Here is a 23,387-nt window from a genome sequence, read left to right as displayed (position 1 = left end):
TCTGTTTTAACAAATCCTGCCCCTCCCCCCCCCCCCCCCCCAAAATCGTGGCTGAGAGAGCTGAGTGACTTTGAGGTCACACAGCTAGTAAGTGACAGAGGTAGGATTTAAACCCAGGCAGTTTTACTTCAAAGCCCAAGCTTTAAATCATTGTGGTACACAGTAAGATTTTTGTGTGTCAGTTACTTCCTTGAGAGGCTGCTTATTGCATTATTATGTGTGAAGACCACTGGTCTCCTGAGACTTAGCCTTGTTATAGTCGAACATTACCTGTGATGTCTGTAGTTTTTCAAGCAGCTCGGGATAATTTTAACTCTGAAATACTGCTTGTAAATATACCCTCTAAGGTGTGAGTTTTTAAAAAATAATTTTAGAAATTGGGTTCCCTTCACTGGCTGTTTCCTGGCACATTGGGTGGGTGGGTGTGGGTGGATGAGAGAGAGAGAGAGTGGGGAAAGAATGTGTGTGTGAGTACTGTTTTTTGTCCAATGAATGAACTAGTCATGGCAGTCCAGTTCTAGGTACCAGCAGAGAATACAGATAAGGGGCTCACCCTCTCAGCACTGATGCTAGTGGGAAGGCGGGTGTTGAGAAGGAAATATATAGTCTGAGTGGCCAGTAGGTGCCAGGAAGAAAAATAAGGTTACGGGTAGTGATGTGTTGTAGATGCCGTGGTCGTGGAAAGCACGCCTCTGGGGAGGTGACATGGGGGCCAAGCCTGAGCAGCCAGGCCAGCAAGGCCAAGCAGGCGGGGCGGGAGAAAGGCGAGGGCTGAAGCGGCCGTTTGCAGGCTGGGCCCAGATGACCTGAGGGCCATGGTGAGGTGTTTGGATTTTGTGTGAAGTGTGACAGGAAATTATTAGTGGCTGTATGAAGTTTCCTGGGGCTGCCACAATAAGAAGCCACAGGCTGAGTGAAATGGGAGTTTGTTCCTTACAGTTCTGGAGGCCAGAGGTCCGAGACCAAGGGATCATCAGGATTGGTTCCTTCTGAGGTTAGGAGGGAAGGCTCTGTTCCAGGGCCCTCTCTTTGCTTGTAGAGACTGTCTGTCTTCTCCAGGAATCTTCACATGTTCTTCTCTGTATGTGTCTGTCCAGATTTCCTTTTATAAGAACACCATTTGTGTTGGATTAGGACCCACCCTAATGACCTCATTTTAACTTAATTACTTCATTCAACAGCCTGTCTCCAAATACAGTCTAAGAATTTGGAGGGGACATAATTCAGCCCATAACAGTGGTGGTGTGTGAGATGACCCCTTCCTGGACCATACCTGCTGATGTCAAACAACTGGGAAATCTGGCATTTTAAATGTTTAAAAATTTAAATTTATTTGGGTGATCAGGCAGAAAAGAATGGAGAGATTAAACTGGAAACTGGAGTTTCTATTTCTGTCTGTTTCTTCATGGGCACCTCTTGTTTTCTGTGTTGTGGCTTAGGGGAGACCAGATGCCTCGGATTCTGGGGTATTGGTGCCCTACAGGATAGACATGGCATGTCTTCCCGGGGAGTGAATTCTAAGTTAGCTGTTACCTACTCTCAATAGGAAAGTCAATGTGGAGAGTAAAGTAAGTCTGCACTTTAAAACCAGATAGTTTAAAGTCGGCCGGTAATTGCCTGACCTGTTTGCGTTCTTCCTCTGCCAAGGAAAGCACTTTGCTGGAAAGGGCTGGAAGGCACTGCTGGAAATGAGTTTTCTTTTCCAGGAGTGTGAAAATGCCCTGCTCACTCCTCTCCTGTGTCTACTCTCCTTCCTTAGGCATGGGAAGCAGCACACCATCATGCCTTCGAAAGTCAACTATCAGGCGAACATCTGGGCTCTGAAGGAGGAGGGTTGCACACATGTCATAGTGACCACAGCTTGCGGTTCCTTGAAGGAAGAGATTCAGCCTGGCGACATCATCATTATTGATCAGTTCATTGACAGGTGAGCAGTCACTTAAGATGCTTCGGGCTCCTGTAAGGTCATTCCCAGCCCCAGGGGATAGTGTAGGGACTTGGGGGAGAGGTGGCACAGGCCTATAGAAACAAAACAGAATAATCCTCGTGAACTCTCAAGTTCCTAATTCCCAGCTTCAACATTTATCAGTTTGTAACTTTTAAAGATAAGAATTCTTTGAAAAACAAATTACTTCATATTTCTTTAGAATTAGGTGTCTAGGCAATATTTTTTTCCCTGTTGTCTCACAAACTTTTTTATAGTTGATTTGTTCAAATGACGATCCAAAGAAGCCTGTTTTTCCGTTTTTTTGTCCTTTAGTCTTCCCCACATGCTAGATCTTACTGATTGCATCCTCAAGTGTCCTTTAGTGTGTTCCTCTGTCCCATGCATTTACCTTCTAAAACAGTGCTTAATTCTGGAGGCCTGATCAGAACCAGGTTCGAATTCTTGGCAAGAATCTGTGTGTGTCATCAGGAGGCACGTAATGTCTGGTTGTCTTTTTCTGATGTTAAGATCAATAGTTTGTTCATGAACTAGGGGATTTTTTTGTTACTGAATTGCACAAGGAATATATAATGTTCCTTTACTAAAATACTAAACGAGGATGGACTGCCAAGATCCTGGGCTTTGCATTTAGAAGTAGGAGAAGAAATGACGAGAGAGAGTGGATGGTCTCCTAGGGATCCCATCCACACACTGCCTTCACCTCCCATTCCTGGTGGGAGTAACCACCTCCTGGAATGCACTCGATGGAGATGGGTAAGTGCACTCTGCTACTTGAGATGGGGAGAAGTACCACAGAGAGTAAACCGCCCGGTAGCTCCTATTGGAGTCCCCCACCCAGTCACCCAGACCGTCACCTCAGTCTGTCCTGCTCTTCCTGCTCGCTATACCCAACGCCTCTCCTACCGCATCTGTTACAGGAGGAGGAAAGTTTATTCAATCCTATTCTGTGTCTTCTGTTTTCACGGATTTAAAATGATCCCCAGTCCATCAGGAACATTCTCAAATGTTTCCTGATGAAATGAGGCTCCTAGCTTGAACCAAATGCAACTGCTTGTTCTGTAAGTTAGAAATGGCTGAATACCAGCAGTTTCATGTGGTTCAATGTGAGGACAGAGTAAAATCATTACCTGCCCCTTTCATTTTTTCCAGTCATTTTTCTGCATCTGACACTACATGTTTTACAATTTCCCCTCTAGAATGTGAACTGTGAAGGTTACAGACCCCATATCTCCTGTTTGCCACTTTATGCCCAGCACCCACCACACTACGTGGCCTGTGGTTGTTCAGTCAGTAGTTCTTGAGTGATTGCGTGAACATGATTGTTCGAAGGGAGATGGAGGCTGGAGTCTGTGTTTAGGGGATATCTTGATAAAAATCTCTATGGCTGTCAAAGACGAGTGTTTGGGGGTAATGACTTAAGAAAATGGGTGTAATGTGGTTTTTTAATAATGCAATACACAAAACTCTAGAATGATGCGGATTTATAAAGTATTATATATGATACTGGAAAGAAAAGTTTGGCTTGGTTACTAAGCCTGGGATTAATTTGTTACTTAAGTGGTGTAACTGTACACTGTTGTATTTCCCAGACGTTTTTCTCATGTAGTAAATGTAGATGTTTCACATACTGGCTCCCATGAGAGCATTTGGGACACAAAGAGAATAGAAAGAGTGTCGCCATCAGACCTGGTTTCTTCCTGTCTTGGCACTTAGCTGTGTGACCTTAAAATCTTCTGGTATCTGCTTCTGTGTGCCATGTCCATTAACCTGCCTCCTTACTCTCGACTTGGAGAGTGCCTTTAATGGAATCAAGTTTGTGTTACCTGCCCATAAACACCTTTACTGTGAGTCTGGGCTGGAGTATGTCTACTAGTTAACATCACTTGGTAAAGACAGAAGAAAAGATCTGTTAAAAGGAAGAATCCCCTAAGAATCATTTAGAATGCAATCTCAAATTTTATATTGATTATATAACAGTAACACTTTTTATATATTAAGTTACATAAGATATAAAGCTAATTTTACCTATTTCTCTTATACTTTTTTAATGTGACTGCTAGAAAATTTTAAATTACATATGTGACTTGCATTATATTGCTCTTGGAGAGCATCTTATAAGTATTACTGCTGCTGGCTGAGCTGTGTGGTTTCTATTAACCAGGCTTGAGAATGTCTTATAGGATAGGAGAATCAGAACTTTTTGCCTTGTGAGAAATGGCCTATATGTGTTGTACTGATAGTACTTTATTATTTTAACGGAGTAAATCCTGGTGTGTTGAGGCAGGCACCTCCACTTACTCCTGTCATCAGGGATGATGGTGAGCTGGAGGCTGTACTGTTTGTAGACTGAGTGCCCACAGCTATAACCACAGCCTCAACATGTTGAGTAGAATTGCAACATCCTGCCAAGCTGCACAGTGGATTAGCGCTGTGGGGGCAGGAGCCCTGGACTAGAAGGATTCATCCTGGCTCTGTTTGGCCTCAGGCAGATCATTTTACCCATGTGGGCTTTGGTCCTCTCTTCGGAATTACAAGTTGAATTCTATCACTTAAGCTCCTTTTCCTTGAACGATCCATGGGTTCTTCTCCAGGGATTGATCTGGAAACACATATTTGCCTATTGCTATAACTTTGCCAGCACATCATCTAAGAAACAATGTCCTCGTCCTAACGTGTCTTCAAAGGCTAGAAGGATTGTTTTAATCTCTGACATACATTCATGATAAAGAATCAAAAGGGAAGAGTGTGGCTATTCTTTTTTTAATAGATGACAGAACTGGAACCTCTTGCTTTCTCTGCCCTTGGTGCTTAGCATAGTGAAAAAAGACATCAACCTGGCCTCTCAGCTATGCTATGCATACCTTAGAGGTCATTAACATTTAAGAGTGACAGGCAGCTTTGATTTTTATGGTTGTTTTTTAAAATCATCAGATTTTTATAAGCTAAAAATGAAAAATATCCTTGACAGGCTGAAGGCTCTTTTAAGAAAATAAGATCATTCTCTTCTGAAAATCATTGGGATTGCTCATGCTACCTTCCAGCCTGTGAAAACTTGAAAGCCTGGGCATGAGAAAAGGGGAATCCTGGGTGTGGCTGACCTGGAGAAATCAGAACAGCAGACAGGTGGGAAGAGGAGTGGTTCCAGTATTTTGGGGTGTGTCCTCTTAGTCCTTCTGTTTCTCAGACATGCAAGGAAATAACCTTTGCTAAGGCACAAAGTGAAAGTAATCATTCATTTGTGATTAGGGCTGCTGCATAAAGGAAAATGGACAGGGATCTAGCACTTAAAGCTGAAAGGAGGAGTCCTTTTGTCATTTTCCCATGTGTATTACACAGTGACAGGTTTCCCAGTGACTCTTCCCTCATCCTGGCTCACATGTGCAATATTCTTCACAAACCAAAAATAGTAACTCATTCCAGGGACCTGTAAGAGGCCCACCCACAGTAAATGTCCTCAGCACCTTGGGCCTCCTGATACACTGGTTTGGTTAATCCCTTTCTTCTGCTTGGTGGAGGCCTCCACTAACAGAGTCATGAGTCATTTGGCAATTCAGGATAAAACATGGTTAAGCATGGGGCTTGTTCTGCTTCTTGATCATCATTTAACAGTCCGTATGAACTGTGGAGAGAATGTGGCTGACCTTTCATCTGTCTTAAGAGAAAGCTGTGAGGCTATTTCTACTTTAAAAGGATCTTATAAGCGACACGCTCCCAAGATTCATAATCTGGGGTACTTCTGTGGTACAAGTCTGTGCCTGAGCAGGGCACACCTGGTTCTCACAGTATCACTGCTGGGGAAGCAGGACTCTCTGAGTGAGGGAGAGGAAAGATTTCATAGGAAATCCTAGTCCATTCCTCTCCCAGAATCTGGCTTTGCTCAGGAAACTGAGACAGCAGTCTAAAAGCTCAGCTACTCTCAGGTTTTCACTAGGCTTTCACATTGTTTCTCTGTTGTGCTTTATACCTGCCTGCATCCTTATGGTCTGCGGCTCCCCCATGTCTATTTGCCACCATCCAGCAAGCAGTTGGGACAGTCAGCTGGCTTTGTTTGTTCATTGGTTCTGCTTGCCTCCCTTCCTGCTGATAGAAGCACTCCCCTCCTTTGAGCCCAGCAGGATCAGTGATACTTGTTCTATGGAGCTGGGTCCTCCCTGCCTGAAGTTTGGTGATGGCTCCATATAAGACTAACCAAATTCTGAGATGAGACTTAGAAATTTAGAGGCATGACTATGCATTTACTTGGCTTTTGTTTCGTTTTTGCTTTTCAGCCTTGCAGGTAGACATAACCATCCCTCACATCCTACCCCACTTTTAAAGCCTGACTTTAATAATAAGTTATAAATGGAGTGTAGAGCTGATCTCTGATGAGATTTTTGCCATTACAGAGCAAGCAACACTGTTTCCCCACTAGCTGCTTTTTTCAAAGCATGAGGCATTTTGTTGTCTCTTCCTGTTTTCCTTCTGTTGCCCATCCCTGCCATTGTGGACCAGTTAGGTACTTCTACAAATTCATTTGTCTTTGGGGTGGGGGGTGAGCTGATTATATGGCCTTTCACTCCAAACTAGTAACTGTCCATGCCATGGAAGACGCACATGGGCAGGGGATTCTAGAAGTTTCCACAAGTGACCTTTCTCCTCTTCACCATCAATCCTGATTATTATCATTGAAGGGAATTCAACTTACACATTTATTAAAGGAACAATTGGCTCTGAAGAGTGTTTGGAAAGATGCCCACATTATATTAGGTTTTAAAAAAATGCAAACTAGTTGGATCTCTTAAGTTGCTTCTGTTTCTACCAGAAATATCTCAAGGTGAGGCTGGGTAACATCCATAAGGGTAAGAATAAGATTCTTTCTTTTTAATAGTGGCCTCTTAAGGGGTGTTTTTTGTTTGTTTTTTTAATAATGAGAAAAGTATGACCAAAAAATTAAGATTAAAAAAGGCAGGAAGTAATTCCTAATGCCAGGTGTTTTTTGCAAAATGCTGTTAACACACTGGCCTGCGGCCCCCGGTTAGGTTCTATTAAAAGAATGCAGTAGAAGTCCTGGCTTGGAAGTGAGGACATCCAAAATTGTTTCCTGGCTCTGCCCCCAAATTCCTGTGTCACTTAGTGTCCTCATCTGCTAAGTGAGGGTGCTGGATTGATTCCTAAGAGTTCTTATGTCCACCCTCTTAAGAGAATTCTTTTCTCGCTCGAGTCAGGAGAGGTTGGGGGTTGGGATAAGCGTTGGCTGGTGATGCAGACTTACTCATCAGGAAAGTCCCGCTGTAACAGTGGTAAGGGATTATGTCAGTTTATTTCCCTCTCCCAAAGACACAGCCCAGCCTTGGGCTTCCCCCACCATGTCACACTGCACAGTTCTTCCCCACCCTTGGGAGGTCAGCTTGGGGAGGTTAAGATGTGTACTGATGTCAGTTCATTAATCCTTCCGCCTCTTGGGCAGGGGGTGGGTTCTTACCAATAGAAATGGAGGTTTATGATAAAGAATTATACGGGAAACCTTTGCTCAGCAAGCTCTTTCTCCCATTCCTGTCAGCAGTTATTTTAAAACCTTTCTGTTCTCTCACAGCTTCCTGCTCATATCCTTCGCTCTTGGTTGAAACGGTTGCGTCTTTATAAGAAAACAGATGTTATTAGGCACAAACACGTCATCTTCCTTCACCCTCCCTTTCACCAGTTACTTGCATCCCTGTTTGTCATCATGATATTGTCCTTGAAGTGGGGGCCATTATTCCCTGTGTGAAGTTAACTCTTTTCCTTGTTCTGCAACCTACCTTCTCACCTTCTATCCTTACTCTTGTTTAAAAATGCTAATAAGCTCCCAGTGTTTGAGTTCCCACCAAGTGCCACAAATCAATTAACCCTGTTTATAGCTCAGTCGATAAAGAATCTGCCTGCAATGCAGGAGACCTGGGTTCGATTCCTGAGTCAGGAAGATCCCCTGGAGAAGGAAATGGCAATCCACTCCAGTATTTTTGCCTGGAAAATCCCATGGACAGAGGAGCCTGGTGGGCTACAGTCCATGGGGTCGCAAGAGTCAGACACGACTTAGCAACTAAACCACCACTGCATATAAGGATCACTTCTTCAGTTTAAATTGATGTTACTTAAGTTTAGAAATACTGGTCATTTTCTAATAAGTGGGGCCTATGGGATCTGAATTTGGGTTCATCTCCAAAGACTGACCTCAGCCACTCCTGATCTGTGGACTTCCCAGATCTGTCCTCCCCCTTGAGATCCACACTGGCTCCCAGATACAGGACAAGGTCCCAAAGACATCTCACACTTTGTAATTCAAGTGTATGTTATCAGATCACGCGTATAATATTGTATATTAATACATATATGGACTCTAGAAATATGGTACAGATGAACCTATTTACAAAGCAGAAATAGAGACACAGAGAAAAAAGGTATGGATACCAAGGTGGGAAAGGAGAAGTGGGATGAACTGGGAAGTTGGGATTGACATATGTCCACTACTCTGCGTAAACCAGGTAACTAGTGAGAACCTGCTGTATAGCGTGGGTAGCTCTTAACTTGGTCCTCTGTGGCAACCTGAATGGGAAGGAAGTCCAAAACAGAGGGGATGTATGTATAACTCAGCACTTCGCTGTACAGCCAAACTAACACAACATGGTAAAGCAACTATACTCCAATAAAAAGCTGTTTTTAAGACTGAATTATCCCGCTTGGTTGTCTTCTAAGCCACACCTCCCCCCATCCCGAGCTCCCTCCTCTCCACTTGGTAAGTTGCTGCGTTGGTAATACCATGGCACTGCCGTCCAGCGCGTGGTCATTGCTGAGCATCTGTCACCCCTATATCCAGTTGGTCTCCAAGCCATGCCCATATGTGCCCTGAATCCACCCTGTTGTCCGTCACCACTGCCCTCATCTGGGTTAGTAATGTTTCTTAACATTTTTGCTTCTCTCAGCTTGACTCCCTGGTTTCCATTACTACTCCCTGGAAACAGAAAGAAAGACACAGTCACAAGAGAGCTGCAAACCAAGCCCAAATATATGCTGCCTCTGGGAGGGCTTGCCCTGAAATCTGTTACTGTAATTTGATGTAATTTTTCCTTGTTCCTTTTGTCACTGATGGTAAAATGATCTTTGACGTAAACTGAAAACTGTCCCGTCACGTTTGTGGTGGTTTCTTCACTGCTTTTGTACTTTGCATCCTTGCTCATGTTCCTTTCCCCAGTGAAGGATTAATGTTTATTATCTGGTCATCTCTGGTTTTTGGAACATGAAGTTACTTCTGGATATTTATGAAGGGGAGTGGAATACTGAGTTCTTCCCATCTATGAAATGTTAGGTCCTCGGTAATTAACATACATGTATGTATTACTGGTAGAGGTGGTTAGAATCATAAAAGGCAATCTGCCACATGACTAAAGTTTTAAATATGCATGCCTTTCCAACCAGCCTTCCCCCTTTTGCAGTTTGTAATCTTACGAATAACTGCACCAAAGGATGCGTTTTTCAATTAGGGGTTCTCCTGAGATAGACTGTTTGGATAGACCTTAAGAGATGTGGGTGCAATCATTTCCCTGAAACCAAGCTCCTCATAAGGAGGCCTTGGCACCGCTTTGCTGGTAAATTAACTGCCTAGGATCCCTGTGTGCTGAGGCTTATGGACACATCCTATGCTCCAGAACTACTTGGAAGTGTGCAGGTGTGTGACAGGTGTTTCTGCTGTGGGACAAGTGTATTCTCTCAATTTGTCTGCAACTCAGCGTTTCTTCAAAGGAAAACTATTAACAGATAGCAATCTTTGTATGCAGATTCAAGAGTCTTGATCCTGAAAGAACCTACCAGTCATTCTTTCTCTGCGTTTTGTTCCCTGCTGTGTCTGAAAGTGCCCGGTGTTGTCTCCTTGTTGGCTTTGAACTCATTTCCCTTGCCAATACACACCGTAATTTTGTCTCCTTCACTCCTCCTTGGCAGTTTGTTGTTTGTTTTCTAACTTTTATTATCACATATCCCTTTTTGGGGGGTACCCTTGACTTGAGGCCCACATACAAGTCACCCTCAGAGGTTGACAGATGAGAAGTGCAGAAGCAGATTTTGACGGGCAGTGATGACTTGGGCTGAGCACTTGCTTCATGTGCTCTCTGTCTTCACACTGACCGTATTTCCCCTTCATGTCCCCATTTTAAATATGAGAAGACCGATAAGAGACTGAGGTAGACAGAGGTCAGGGTGACTTTCCTGCAGGCATACGGCTAGCCAAGGAGTAGTAAAGCCAGCCAGTTGGGCAGTCCCTGAAGTGTATTTCCAGTGGGTGTCCCAGGATGATGGTGGGGTTGGGAGTGATAATTAGCAGTCCCTTTGCTCCGCTAGGAGGGTCCACCAGTTGAAGCAAGAGTTGGACGAAGACCTTTGGCATTAGATCTTTACTACCAGAGAAATTACACTGTGTTAACCAGGTTAAACCATATAAGCACATGTATTAGCTTCCTTTTGCTGCTGTAACAAATTACCACAAACGCAGTGGCTTAAACAACACAACATTATTAGCTAATTCTGCAGGGTATGAGTATAACATGGGTCTCAGTGGGCTGAAAGCAAAGGCTGAATTCCTTTCTGGAAGCTCAGGAGAATCCCTTTCCTTGTTCTTTGTCACCTGCATTCTTGGCTCCCGGCCCCCTTCCATCTACAATGGAAGACAAAATATGTTCTGGGCATTAGGGTATGGATATTCGAGGGTATGGTGGGAGGCATTATTCTGCTTACTACCACATGCCACTGTTACAGGTTGGTAGGATGGAGCCACTGCCCCCAAACTGTCATCCTTGGTCTAGGTTGCTTCTAGCAACTGGGTGATCCTTCCTGTTCTTCTCACCCACAGTCTAGAACACTGCTTCCCCATGGATCCAGCCAGTCTGACGTGGTCTAAGGCTAATTTTTTTCCTATGGCCCAGGAATGTATTTCAGTTCTATCTCTTGATGGAAGGAAAAAGATATCCCATTAAGGCCCCTCTTTATCAGGAAAAGATGCTCATGTGGGCACCGCTCCAGATCTAGAGATATCTGCAGGTGTCTTCCATTGATGGGCTCCATATGCTTGCTTCTGCTGCGCCTGCATCCATCTGTAATGTGACTTGTGTGAATCTGTGTGCCGGATGCTTTGTCTGTTCCCTCACTGATCCTCAGGGCAATAGTAGTAGTGCTTTGTAACAACTATTGTTTATCCCCAAACTCACACACTTGACATAAAAAAATGGAGGAGTTATTGCATCTGCCTGTTGGGATGTCACTACTGGAGATTTCTGTGACCCTGTTTTCATATTTAAACAAGGGTGTAAGTGTATGTTGTTAATACCTTATGAAGAAAGAACTCACAGAGGTTAAGTAATTTGCTCAAGGACACATGAAAAATCAGTAACAAGATTGAAATCCGTGTACAAAACTGAGGATGAGCCACTATTCTGTCTACAGAAGAGCTTTTCTTTTTTGGCTGGAAATTAGGAGTGAACAGGCAGGGGAGTCCCATCAACACAGGCTCAATCAGGTAACAGTCCCCCCGGGGAAGTCCCTTGCTTCTTGCAGACTTGTAGAACCTCTGACTTCTATTTAAAGTTCTCAGGAGGATAGGAGATGTTAAAATTACATGTATTTTCATTTTAGAATTTCCCTTGGGTGTGTCCTTCAGTACCTTCACTTGTGATTGCATACCTCATTGTTCTTGATCTGAATTTCACTCAGCATAATCATGCCTCATTTTATGCAGTATCGGAGTATTCACAGTAATTTAAATTCAGATCATTACTTGAATGTATTGCTATCTGAGTTATGTAGAACACTATGACTAGGTGGGCAGGCTGTGTGAAGAGATGTTTCTTATCAGCATTTTCCTTCCTGGTATCTTAACAGTATAACCCTGAAACTATTAGACACATGGGTATTAAAGTCCCCGGGCCTTCCTGGGGCTACCCTTCCTGCAAGGCTGGGTGTTCTGAGCGCCAACTACAGCTTCTCCTTGGTGCTGACTCCTGATTCAGCCTCCAGCTTAGACCTCAGTTCTGAGCTGCCGTGAGGTAGCTGGGCCTCAGGGCTGACTTAATCCTCGTAGCACTCTTACAAATGGGTGGTGAACAATACATTTTATAACTGGAAAATGAAGAATCAAAAAGATATGGTGGTTTTGCTATAAACTGTACAGGTGGAAGTTGGGGAGCTTTGTTTAAAGAGAAAAATGTAAAATGTTAAACTGTAGGCAGTTAACATCACGTGTTTATAGCATAACATAAAGAATTACTCCTTGGAAGGAAAGTTACAACCAACCTAAACAGCGTATTAAAAAGCAGAGACATTACTTTGCCAACAAAGGTCCGTCTCGTCAAGGCTATGGTTGTTCCAATAGTCATGTAAGGACGTGAGAGTTGGACTATAAGGAAAGCTGAGAGCCAAAGAATTGATGCTTTTGAACTATGGTGTTGGAGAAGACTCTTGAGAGATCCTTGGACTGCAAGGAGATCCAACCAGTCCATCCTAAAGGAGATCAGTCCTGGGGTGTTCATTGGAAGGACTGATGTTGAAGCTGAAACTCCAGTACTTTGGCCACCTGATGCAAAGAGCTGACTCATTTGAAAAGACCCTTGATGCGAAGAGCTGACTCATTTGAAAAGACCTTGATGCTGGGAAAGATTAAGGGCAGGAGGAGAAGGGGATGACAGAGGATGAGATGGTTGGATGGCATCACCGACTCGATGGACATGGGTTTGGGTGGACTCTGGGAGTTGGTGATGGACAGGGAGACCTGGCGTGCTGTGGTCATGGGGTTGCAAAGAGTCAGACATGACTGAGTGACTGAAGTGAACTGAGCTGAAGAATAATACATTATTGTTGCTTAGTCACCAAGTCAGGTCTGACTCGTTTGCAACCTCATGGACTGTAGCCTGCCAGGCTCCTCTGTCCATGGTATTTCCCAGGCAAGAATACTGGAGTGGGTTGCCATTTCCTTCTCCAGGGGATCTTGCCAAGCCAGGGATCGAACCTGCATCTCATGCATCTTCTGCATTGGCAGAAAGATTCTTTACCACTGAGCCATCTGGGAAGCCCAGTAATGATGTCTTAAGGTAAATGTTCAAAACAGAGAGAGGACTAATTAGGCAAAGAAGGGACAGAGAGAGAGGGGGACAGAATAGATAAGATGGGGTGTTACTGCATAGATGTCTACTGGGACATAGCCCCTGATGGGTTCTGTGGCCCTGTTTTCACACTTAATCATGGTTGTAAATAGGATTATTGCTAATATTTGACTCACTGAAGGCTGAAACCAAGCCAAAGCTGGAATATGTGGCACCATTTTATTAGTAAGTTTTACAAAAAGAAAACAGCCTCTGTTTATATAGGCTGGAAGAGTCATTTGAACTGTTCTTCAACCCCATCTGGAATTGCTTGGGGTTAATTTAGCCTTTCCCTTAAGACTCATGTGATAAAGGGGGTTGAGAGGAGCATGAACTTTGATTTCATTCCTCCCAAGCTCTGAGGCCTAATCTCTGAGAGAGGTGGCTTTGATGCCAGCTGGTATCACTGTTTAATGTGTGATGGGGAGGAAGTGACAGGTTAACTTTGAGAGGTGGACATGCCAGCTGGGTAAACTGAACCAGAATGTTTCTCCATGCTGTTCTCTACCTTCCCAGTAGAAGTAGAAATGAAGTGATGTTCCTTCAGCTGTTGGTTTTCCCATGCCCTGTTGCTACCCTGCTCTCCCCTCTCTAGGAAAATGAGGACTCTCTCTTTCCTATATTACTCATGAGTTCAAGTTTAGAACAGTGCAATGGATATAAAAAGTGCTTTATTCTGAAAACTTTGAGAGAGAAGTAGCTGGGTGACTTGGCACTGGGTTAATTTTGGACTGTCTCATGTACTCAAAAATGTTTTATCAGAACGTTAACTTTAGAACTTTCATGAGACTTTAGAATTAATTCTGGCAGGCAGACGCACAAGTTTAAGCAAGACAGCAGAGACAGATGCTTCGAAATACAGAGCTGGATGAATGGCTGCTGTCTTCAATGGATCAAAGGCATGAAAAAATAAGGTTGAGGGTGGAGGGCAGGAGTTACTCTCAATTTAGTGACAGGGCAGTCAAGTGCAAAATTTAGACCTTGGACCTTGTTTGGAATATGAAACTAACCAAGCAACAGTTTTTAAAAAAAGAAAAAAGATTTTTTATTTTTTGAGGACACCAGGGAAATTGGCAGATGGTCTATATATTAGATAATACTTGGGAATTGTCCTTTTTATCAATTGTGATAATGACATTGCCATGGAAAATAATCCATATATTTTGGTCCATCTGAAGTAGGGATAAAGTGACAAAGTCTGGGATTTGCAATAAATGAAGTAGGTTTGATGAAATTTAGGAAATTGTTTTTTTTTGTTGTTGTTGTTAATTTTATTTTATTTTTAAACTTTACATAACTGTATTAGTTTTGCCAAATATCAAAATGAATCCGCCGAAATTTAGGAAATTGTTGAATCTAAGTATATATAAGGGGCTCACTATACAACCCTCTGTATCTGAGATGATGGAAAGTGCTCATAGCTGACGTCTTAAGTGTTTCACCTGGCCTCCTGAGCCCACAGTTGACTCTCCCCTACTGTTCAGTGTGGTTATCCTGTCACAGTCACCAGACCACAGATACTTGAACTCCTGTTGGGAAGCACGTTGCTACCAACCCAGAGCCAGAAAAGCCAAGTACTATCAAGAAGCGCTCTCTCTTTTTTAAACAGTTTCTTTCAGCTTATCCAGAACTACTGATTGCAGAGTGAGGACCCAGATACTGACCTAGATACAACTGATTACCAGCTCTAAAGGGTGGAGAGGTAACTTTTTAAAAAAATAACCTTTTTTACTTTATTTTGTAGGACTACCACAAGGCTTCAGACCTTCTATGATGGAAATCATTCCTGTGCCAGAGGAGTGTGCCATATTCCAATGGCTGAGCCATTCTGCCCTAAAACAAGAGAGGTTCGTAATCTTTCTGGAAGGTGCGCCAGAATAAATCATGAGGGCTTGGGGTGGCATCTACAGACAGATTAGTTGGCCAAGCATGTGGTCTCTCTTCCCCTCTCTAGTTTGATGCTTACGTAAGGCTTTAGGAAGAGTTGTTTCCCTTCGTTAATAATCCCTCTACTACTCTCAGTCATCTATAAGCTGAATTGCTCAAATTTGCAACCTGCCTTTTTTTTTTTTTTTTTAGTAAGTTTTGATTTTAGTGTCAGGATACCTGGATACCTTTTAAAATAATTTAGACAGCATAATATGGAGTATACATTCTGGAACCAGATTTCTTAGGATCAGGTCTTTATTCTTCAACTTAGTTGTTGCTTGTTTCTGGATCAGAACCTTGGACTCTGGTTTCCTCATTTATAAAATAAAGTAATGATAACATATTGATACCTCACAGGACTGTGAAGGATAAAAGAGTAACTTATAAAGTGCTTTGAGTGATGCCTGTCAGTTATAAGACATCTAGTGACTGGTAACTGCTTTTATGAATTAAATTATTAATAATCTATAAATAGATTGGCATCATTTGCCTTTGAGCTGAGTTTGACTTTTCTTGTCCAGCCTCCTCTCCTCTCCAGGATTATAGTAAGATCTCAGGACTGTAGAGGCAACCCTTACAAAAGCCAGTGGTGGTATAAAGAAAGAAATCCTAGCCTTAGCTTTCAGAGAATAAAAATGGCTACCACAATTCACAAGTCCATCCATGGTACTTTTCTTATAACCCCAAAATTTGAAAGTCAGATGCCACCTAGTAGGTCGGAAGTACTGTCAGAAGCAAACTGCCTAGTAAAATCTTACTAACTTAGACAGTACAAATAACTAAACATGTTACTCATTCAGATAATTTTAACATGTGATGTGAAACACAGATTTATGTTCAACCTTGCATAATCATGTAAAACTAGCTTCTTTACAAGCAAAGCTGCTGCTGCTGCTAAGTCGCTTCAGTCGTGTCCGACTCTGTGCGACCCCAGAGATGGCAGCCCACCAGGCTCCCCTGTCCCTGGGATTCTCCAGGCAAGAACACTGGAGTGGGTTGCCATTTCCTTCTCCAATGCATGAAAGTGAAAAGTGAAAGTGAAGTCGCTCAGTCGTGTCCGACTCTTAGCGATCCCATGGACTGCAGCCTACCAGGCTCCTCCGTCCATGGCATTCTCCAGGCAAGAGTACTGGAGTGGGGTGCAGCTAGAGTGCCCTAAATAACCGCACCCTGGTCTCAGAAATCCAGAGTCCAAAGCCAGGCATTGAAGGGAGCTATTTCAGATATATCACTGCATGTTTATTCTTTGTGACTTCTGTGAAAGCATATTTTTAAGTAGGCGTTTAGATATACATTTGAGCCTTGAACAACATGGGGCGTGGTTAGAGGCACTGACCCATCATGCAGTTGAAAATCTGAGTATAAATTTACAGTTGGCCCTCCATATCTGGCAGTTCTGCATCCAAGGATTCAGCCAACCCACAGAGTGAACAGCATTGTGGCATGAATCTATTGTGAAAAAACATATAAGAGTACACCACATAGTTCAAACCTCTGTTGTTCAAGGCTCAACTGTATATGTTCCTGGGTAGTTATCAGCAGAATATATCAGAATGATGTTGGTCTTCACCTCTGAAACACAGATCTGTCCACAAAATAAATGTGCTCTCCAAGAGAACTTAGAAGTGTGTAATAACATTTTTGTCCACTTCAGATTGGGAGAAGCTTGGAAGAAATAGACTAGTGAGAGAATATGCATGTTAATAGTAAATCTGAGGTATTGCCCCAGAGATTTGGGTACTAGGAGTAGAGGTGTGTAAGGGAAGTGCTAATGAGGTATTCAGAGTACATGTAAATGTGGTGGCTGAGTGATAGTTTCCAGTAATAAATACAGTTTGGCCTCTTTTGAGACTGAATTAATTCAGCTATTATTAGTCTAGCCAAGCTAAGGACCCTCACATAAAGATTAAGAGTGCTAGGGAAGGCAGTTTAAGAAAATGGGGAGGCGGGGAGAGGCCTTCACAATATTATTTTATTCTTATATACCCTAAAAGGGATTTTAAAAATACTATCCAAAAATGTAAAGAGTAGATGGTGTTGCCCCTCGGTAATTATCACTTAAACTTGCAGTATCCTTGTGATCTTTTGTGTACTGACGACAGATTGTAAGATGAATTGTCCAGTGGCAAGCAAGGTACATAATGGTTGTACTGTATCTTATCATTTGTGTTAAATATGTGTGTGTGTGTATATAAGGGGCTTCCCTGGTGTCTCAGTGGTAGAGAATCCACTTGCAATGCAGGAGACATGGGTTCAATTCCTGGGTCAGGAAGATCCCCTGGAGGAGGAAATGGCAACCCAATCTAGTATTCTTGCCTGGGAAATCTCATGGACAAAGGAGCCTGGCAGGCTACAGTTCATAGGGTCGCAAAGAGTCAGACATGACTGAGCCTCTGAGCGCTCATGCATGTGTATATAAAAGAGATAAATATGAAAATATTTATGTGTGTGGGCTGCCGTCTATGGGGTCGCACAGAGTCGGACACGACTGAAGTCACTTAGCAGTAGCAGTAGAGTGTTTCTGGAAAGCTGACCAAAGAACTAGGAACAGTGATTTCCCATGGGGAAACTGAATCCCTCGTACACCGGCAGAAGTCACAGAATAAGAACCTTTGTGCTGTTTACATTTTGTACCATGTTCAAGTATTACCTATTCAGAAAACAGTGTCACTTCTAGTCAAAAAGTAATCTGAAACAAATTTCTTCAAAAAGTCCTGACACATTAAAAAGACCTCTCAGGCTGGAGCTGTATTTCTGGCACCTTACAGTGGCATTATCTGTTTGTGTGAGAGTGCCAAGTGCTGCTTCGGGTGGCAAGCCCTCAGGGTCTGCCACTGGCTGGGCCATGCCCATAGCCTCCACTTCCTCCTCCCCAGTGTGGCACCCACCCCAGGGTGATGGTGAAGACTTATATGCCATATGCCACTGGCTTGCGAGACTTGTGATCTTCCTTCATACATCTTTAGAAGCACTCTGAAGTTTGGCCAAGACAGACAGCTCAGTTATTTGGGACTTTTAAAGACATTTAATGAAGACAGGACTGAGCTGGTTATACCTTAATTTTGAAAGGGGGTGGGGACAGCAGGGGAAGGAGTGATTTAATAAAGCTTATTATTTATAACTTCTGCTCCTTAGGAAACAGTTTTGATTTAGCATAGTCTTATTTTCAGCATGTACAGGATAAATAAACACGCTGCTGCTGCTAAGTCGCTTCAGTCGTGTCTGACTCTGTGCGACCCCAGAGACGGCAGCCCACCAGGCTCCCCTGTCCCTGGGATTCTCCAGGCAAGAACACTGGAGTGGGTTGCCATTTCCTTCTCCAATGCATGAAAGTGAAAAGTGAAAGTGAAGTCGCTCAGTCGTGTCCGACTCCTAGCGACCCCATGGACTGCAGCCTACCAGGCTCCTCTGTCCATGGGATTTGCCAGGCAAGAGCACTGGAGTGTAGTGCCATTGCCTTCTCCAAATAAACATGATGGAGCATCAACTAGTCATTGGCTAGGGCTTGTCACGGTTCTAAATTTAGAGTTGCCAAGGCTCTTACTAAAATTCTTTCTTCTATTGCCATAGCACAATGTTATTTTTAAGGAAATAGGTTAATTTGCCTGTGTGTTTCAGATATGTGCAGGCAAGACTTTGGCCTAGATTGGAGCTTTCTATTGACTTTGAGTCACTCCATTTTGTATATATTAACCTAGGAACTTTGACCAATTACTTGGGAAATGTGTAAAAGCTGCCAGTGTTAATAATTTGAAGAGGACTTCCGTGGTGGTCCAGTGGTTAATAATCCACCTGCCAGTGCAGGGAACATGGGTTCGATCCCTGGTCCGGGAGGATTCCACGTGTCGCGGTGCAACTAAGGCTCTGCGCCACAATGAGCGAGCCCATGCTCTAGAGCCGGTGAGCTGCAACTACCGAAGCCTGCACGTCCTAGAGCCTGTGCGCCATAACAAGAGAACCCACCTCGATGAGAAGCCCAGGCACTGCATTTAGAGGAAGCCTGTGCACAGCAACCCAGACCCAGTGCAGCCAAAATGATTAAAAAAAAATAATTAGAAGACCAGTTAAGCACTTATATATTGTGTTGGGCACTCCTTGCCATTTATTCCTTGGAAGTGTTGCCCAGTCGTGTCCAGCTCTTTGCAGTCCCAATGACTGTAGCCCACCAGGCTCCTCTGTCCATGGGATTCTTCAGACAAGAATACTGGAGTGGGTTGCCATTTCCTTCTCCAGGGGATCTTCCTAAGCCAGGCAGATTCTTTACTATCGGGGTCACCAGGGAAGTGGAAGTGTATTCCTTAGCTCGTTTAATCTTCACAGTATCTCTGAGTTACATTATTACTCCCATATCACTGATGAAAAAAACTAGGACATAGGGAAGTGAATTCTTGTCAGTACTTTAACAGTTAAGTTTAAAGGACTAACTTTTTTCAATTAAACAGGAATGTTTAAGCACAAAGAGAAAAATGAAATTAGATTAAATATACATTATTAGACACTAGAAAAAGTGATCAAACTTTTAAATAATGTTTCTAAACTCATATATGGCCTTGCCTCTAAAGGGATGCCAAGATAAGTTTATCTCTGGATAGAAGAAATCAGCATAGCTGCATTCTGTTTTTTATTGTATGTCTTTAGAGAGGCAGCAGGCAAAGAGATTATGAACGCACCTTCTACCCCAAAAAAGCTTTCACAAAAGCCCTCAGGTTTTGTATAGAAGAGCAATGAGAATGAGTTTCTCAGGAGCTTGGAAACTTCACCCTGCACATCTCTGAGACATGGATGAGGAGGGCACCTTGTGTAGCTTTGAAGTTTAAGAGCTCAGACTCAAGCCCACATTCACAGTCCATGATAATCTATTAAAGCAGCTAAAAAGTGAGATTAAAGCATGTAAACAAATGCCTGGTGAAAAGAAAAAGCCCAGTGTTTGCTCTTATTGCTGTGAGCTAGAGGTTGGGTGGGACAGAGCATTATGTAAATGGATAGGGAGCTAGGAAACTCCCTTCTGTAATCACCCAGGTTCTCTTTGAGGGCCTGCAGGTACTGGGTATTTATAGTAAGAATCTTTTAAAGTAGCAGGGAATAAAAAATAAAGCTCAGCTTCTGTTTGTATGTTTTGAGTTTGGTTCTTTCTGTTCTAGGTCCTCATAGAGACTGCTAAAAAGCTAGGACTCCGGTGCCACTCAAAAGGGACAGTGATCACCATTGAGGGACCTCGTTTCAGCTCCCGGGCAGAAAGCATCATGTTCCAGACCTGGGGGGCAGATGTTATCAACATGACCACAGTTCCAGAGGTGGTTCTTGCTAAGGAGGCGGGAATTTGCTACGCAAGTATCGCCATGGCAACAGATTATGATTGCTGGAAGGAGCATGAGGAAGCGGTAGGTGGAATCCTCTTTGGTACATGTATGGCCTGGGTTTCCATGTGCCATGAGAGCCAGTGACAGAGTGTCTTAACTTTTTGTTTCTATTACATTAGTTCCAGAAAGTGCCTTTATACAAAGTTTTAAAGTCAGCTTTGTATATATTGTCATTAGGTGTTACCAGATTTTTTTTCTGTAGTTCCCATTGGAAGAACAAAATCTTTATAGAGAATGAAAGGACACTTAGGCAAGGATCAACAGGGAAGAGTACATTGCAAACATGTAGGTGTGTTGGGAATCTTACTGAGACTCAGCCCTTACATTACAGATAAAGACTCTTGGTTATAAGTTCTTTATGCTCCTGTTTATTATGTAGCGGGGAAACCTATTAATGTACCTCTTCCTCGTAAGAGGATTCTGTATTCATGTCTAACCTGCCATGGATGGGTACTGTGCTTGGTATAAAAATACAATAGCAGACAGACAAGTCCATAAGGAGCTAACATTCTGGGTTTTGAAGGAACTGGGTAGAGGTCAAACAAACCAGTGTGAGAAGGCTCGGGGTTATATAGAAATAATGTGGTAGGATACAGAAGTACGTATCGAATGGGCCCAACCAAATACTTGACATCCAGGAAGCCTGGCTTAAGTGTGATGGGAAAGAGGGCCATGCTGGAGAGGTGAGGACGGGGAAGAGGGAGGCAGGGCCATGTAGACTATGTAAGGATTTCAGATGGGAGGTCAGTGAGGGTTTTGAAGCAGAAAAAACATCAAGATCCAGCTGGTATTTGAGGATAATGGGCCACTGAGGTCAGGCTTCCAAAACAAATATTTCCTTTATGGAAAACTTCAAAACATCTACAAAAGTAGAGTTTAGTGTAATGAACACCCCAGGTGCCCATCACCCAGCTTTCCACAATCATCAGCCGTGCCAACTCTTGACTTATTTATATGCCCCTATTCAGTTTTCTCCCCGCTACCCTCATGATTTTGAAGTAAATTTTTCTAAAAGACGTCTCTCTTAAAAATAATTTTTTTAAAACCACACCACCACTGTTGTACAAAAAAATTAGTGATATTAATTCTTTAATAAAATCAAATGTCCAGACTTGTCACATTTTCCCTCCTGTCTTATCATTTTTAACTGTTCAAATCAGGATCCCTTATAATCCACACATTGTATTTGAGGGATAAGCCTCTTAAATCTTTAATCTAATATTCTCCTCCCTTTTCATTCCTTGCATTTTACTTGAAGAAACCAGATCATTTGTCTTGTCATTTATCTCATCTTAAAAAGAGAAAAGGACAAAACTGCAGCCAAGAAATTTTGAAGGAGGAGTATGGCAGTGGCTGTTCTGGACACATTTAGGGGAGGTGACATCTTCTCTAGGGGGACCGTAGCTCCATCTCAGAGCAGCTTGTTTCACCATCCAGTTTCATGTAAAACAGGCTAAGATATTCTAGCTGCCTCTCCATCCATGGGTATGGAGTTTAGGTCATGGATGAACACAGATTCTTTGAGGACGTTTGTTAGTTAAGAGATTTGCAAATCCTGACCCAACGTAGTCTCTGACTTGGCAGCTTTGGTCACCTCAGGGGCAGCTCCGCCTCATGATGTTGAGAAGCTGCTTCCAATTAATAGGAGACTCCAGCCTCTGCCACTCCCCGAGAACAGACTGCTTCCTGCCTGTGGCTTTCTGCGTGGTCTCATAACATTTGTCTCCTTTGCAGAGCTAATGGTGCTTTCATTTAGTAGGCCACATGAGGTTTGGAAAACAGTCAACTGGAGCTACTTCAGTTAAAAGCAAAAAAACTAAGCTCTGTGTAAGTGGTAAGGCATGAAGGCAAATAATGTTAAATGCCACAAGGAAAGCATAGACAAAGATGGCATCATCTCAGTCAGCTATGTGTGTCATTGTGCTTTAAACCAGATGTGCAGCCTGGCACGGAAAAAGGTTCTAGAGTTGCCTAACCCCTTCTTCAAATTCCCATTGTTCTTTTTACTTGTAATATTGGGTGACTTATTTAACCCTTCCACATGAGTGGGGGGTGTTAATTACATTTCTGACCTTGTAGGATTACTGGAAGAATTAAACATGATAAATACGGAGCCAATAGTATAGTACTAGGGCTTCCCAGGTGGCACTAATGGTAAAGAACCCGCCTGCCAATGCACGAGATATGAGACACAGGTTCGATTCCTCGGTCAGGAATATCGCCTGGAGGAGGGTATGGCAACCCACTCCCATATTCTTGCCTGGAGAATCCCAAGGACAGTGGAGCCTGGTGGACCACAGTCCGTAGGGTTGCACAGAGTTGGACACGACTGAAGTGACTTAGCACACACAGTATAGTACTGGCCCCTAAGAGGGTTGTAGTCAGATGACAGGTGTGATGGAATGGTGGAGGGATGTAGTTTCCGAAGAAAACTTTTGAGATTTAAGCTGGATGTTGACCAAGTGAGAATTTATTGTGAGAAAGCAGAAAGGATTTTCTGGGTGGAGCGCAGCAGCAAAAACACAGAGGAAAAGGAGGTTAGAATCTATATAGAAATAGCAGTCACAAAGTATGAGGAAAAGAGTAAAATATAAGGTAAATCTCTTGGTTGTTTCACGATGCTGCAGTTGACGTTTCCTACCTGGCAGGCACCCAGCTGGCCGCCTCCTTCTGCTGTGATCCCTCCCACAGTGATGGCACTCCTCTCTGCTACGGTGCTTATCATTTTGTTGTAAACACATCTCCATATTGTGGGAGGGGTCTAGGAAGGAATATGAAGGTATAATCATGGTGCCCCTGAATCTTGGGTTTCTTCTAAGCATAGTTAAGCATGACAAGTACTCTTTCTGATCATCTGTCTTATACTCAACTTCCTTCAGCTTCCTTAGGAAGCAATTTCAGTCATACACAGAAGCAATGGGGTAAGCTTCCGTGAATCCAACTTCAGTCATAAACATAACAATTTTAAGCCAACCATGTTTCATCTACATGCTGATCCATGATCTTATCTGT

General features: G+C 43.1%; 1 protein-coding gene across 1 annotated transcript in view; it reads left to right on the top strand.

The window, feature by feature from the left end:
- MTAP (methylthioadenosine phosphorylase) overlaps nt 1–23,387 on the top strand; it is a 46,936-nt gene that overhangs the window by 18,586 nt on the left and 4,963 nt on the right. Inside the window, exons 4-6 of the mRNA XM_055577914.1 lie at nt 1,760–1,927; nt 14,831–14,933; nt 20,157–20,396. Coding sequence (XP_055433889.1) covers nt 1,760–1,927; nt 14,831–14,933; nt 20,157–20,396 — 511 coding nt within the window. The remainder of the gene's footprint in view (nt 1–1,759; nt 1,928–14,830; nt 14,934–20,156; nt 20,397–23,387) is intronic.

Source organism: Bubalus kerabau, chromosome 4 (assembly GCF_029407905.1).
Source record: "Bubalus kerabau isolate K-KA32 ecotype Philippines breed swamp buffalo chromosome 4, PCC_UOA_SB_1v2, whole genome shotgun sequence".
In the NCBI taxonomy this organism is placed as follows: domain Eukaryota; kingdom Metazoa; phylum Chordata; class Mammalia; order Artiodactyla; family Bovidae; genus Bubalus; species Bubalus kerabau.
Note: the sequence above shows the minus strand (reverse complement) of the source record. Positions and strands in the feature narration are given on the sequence as shown.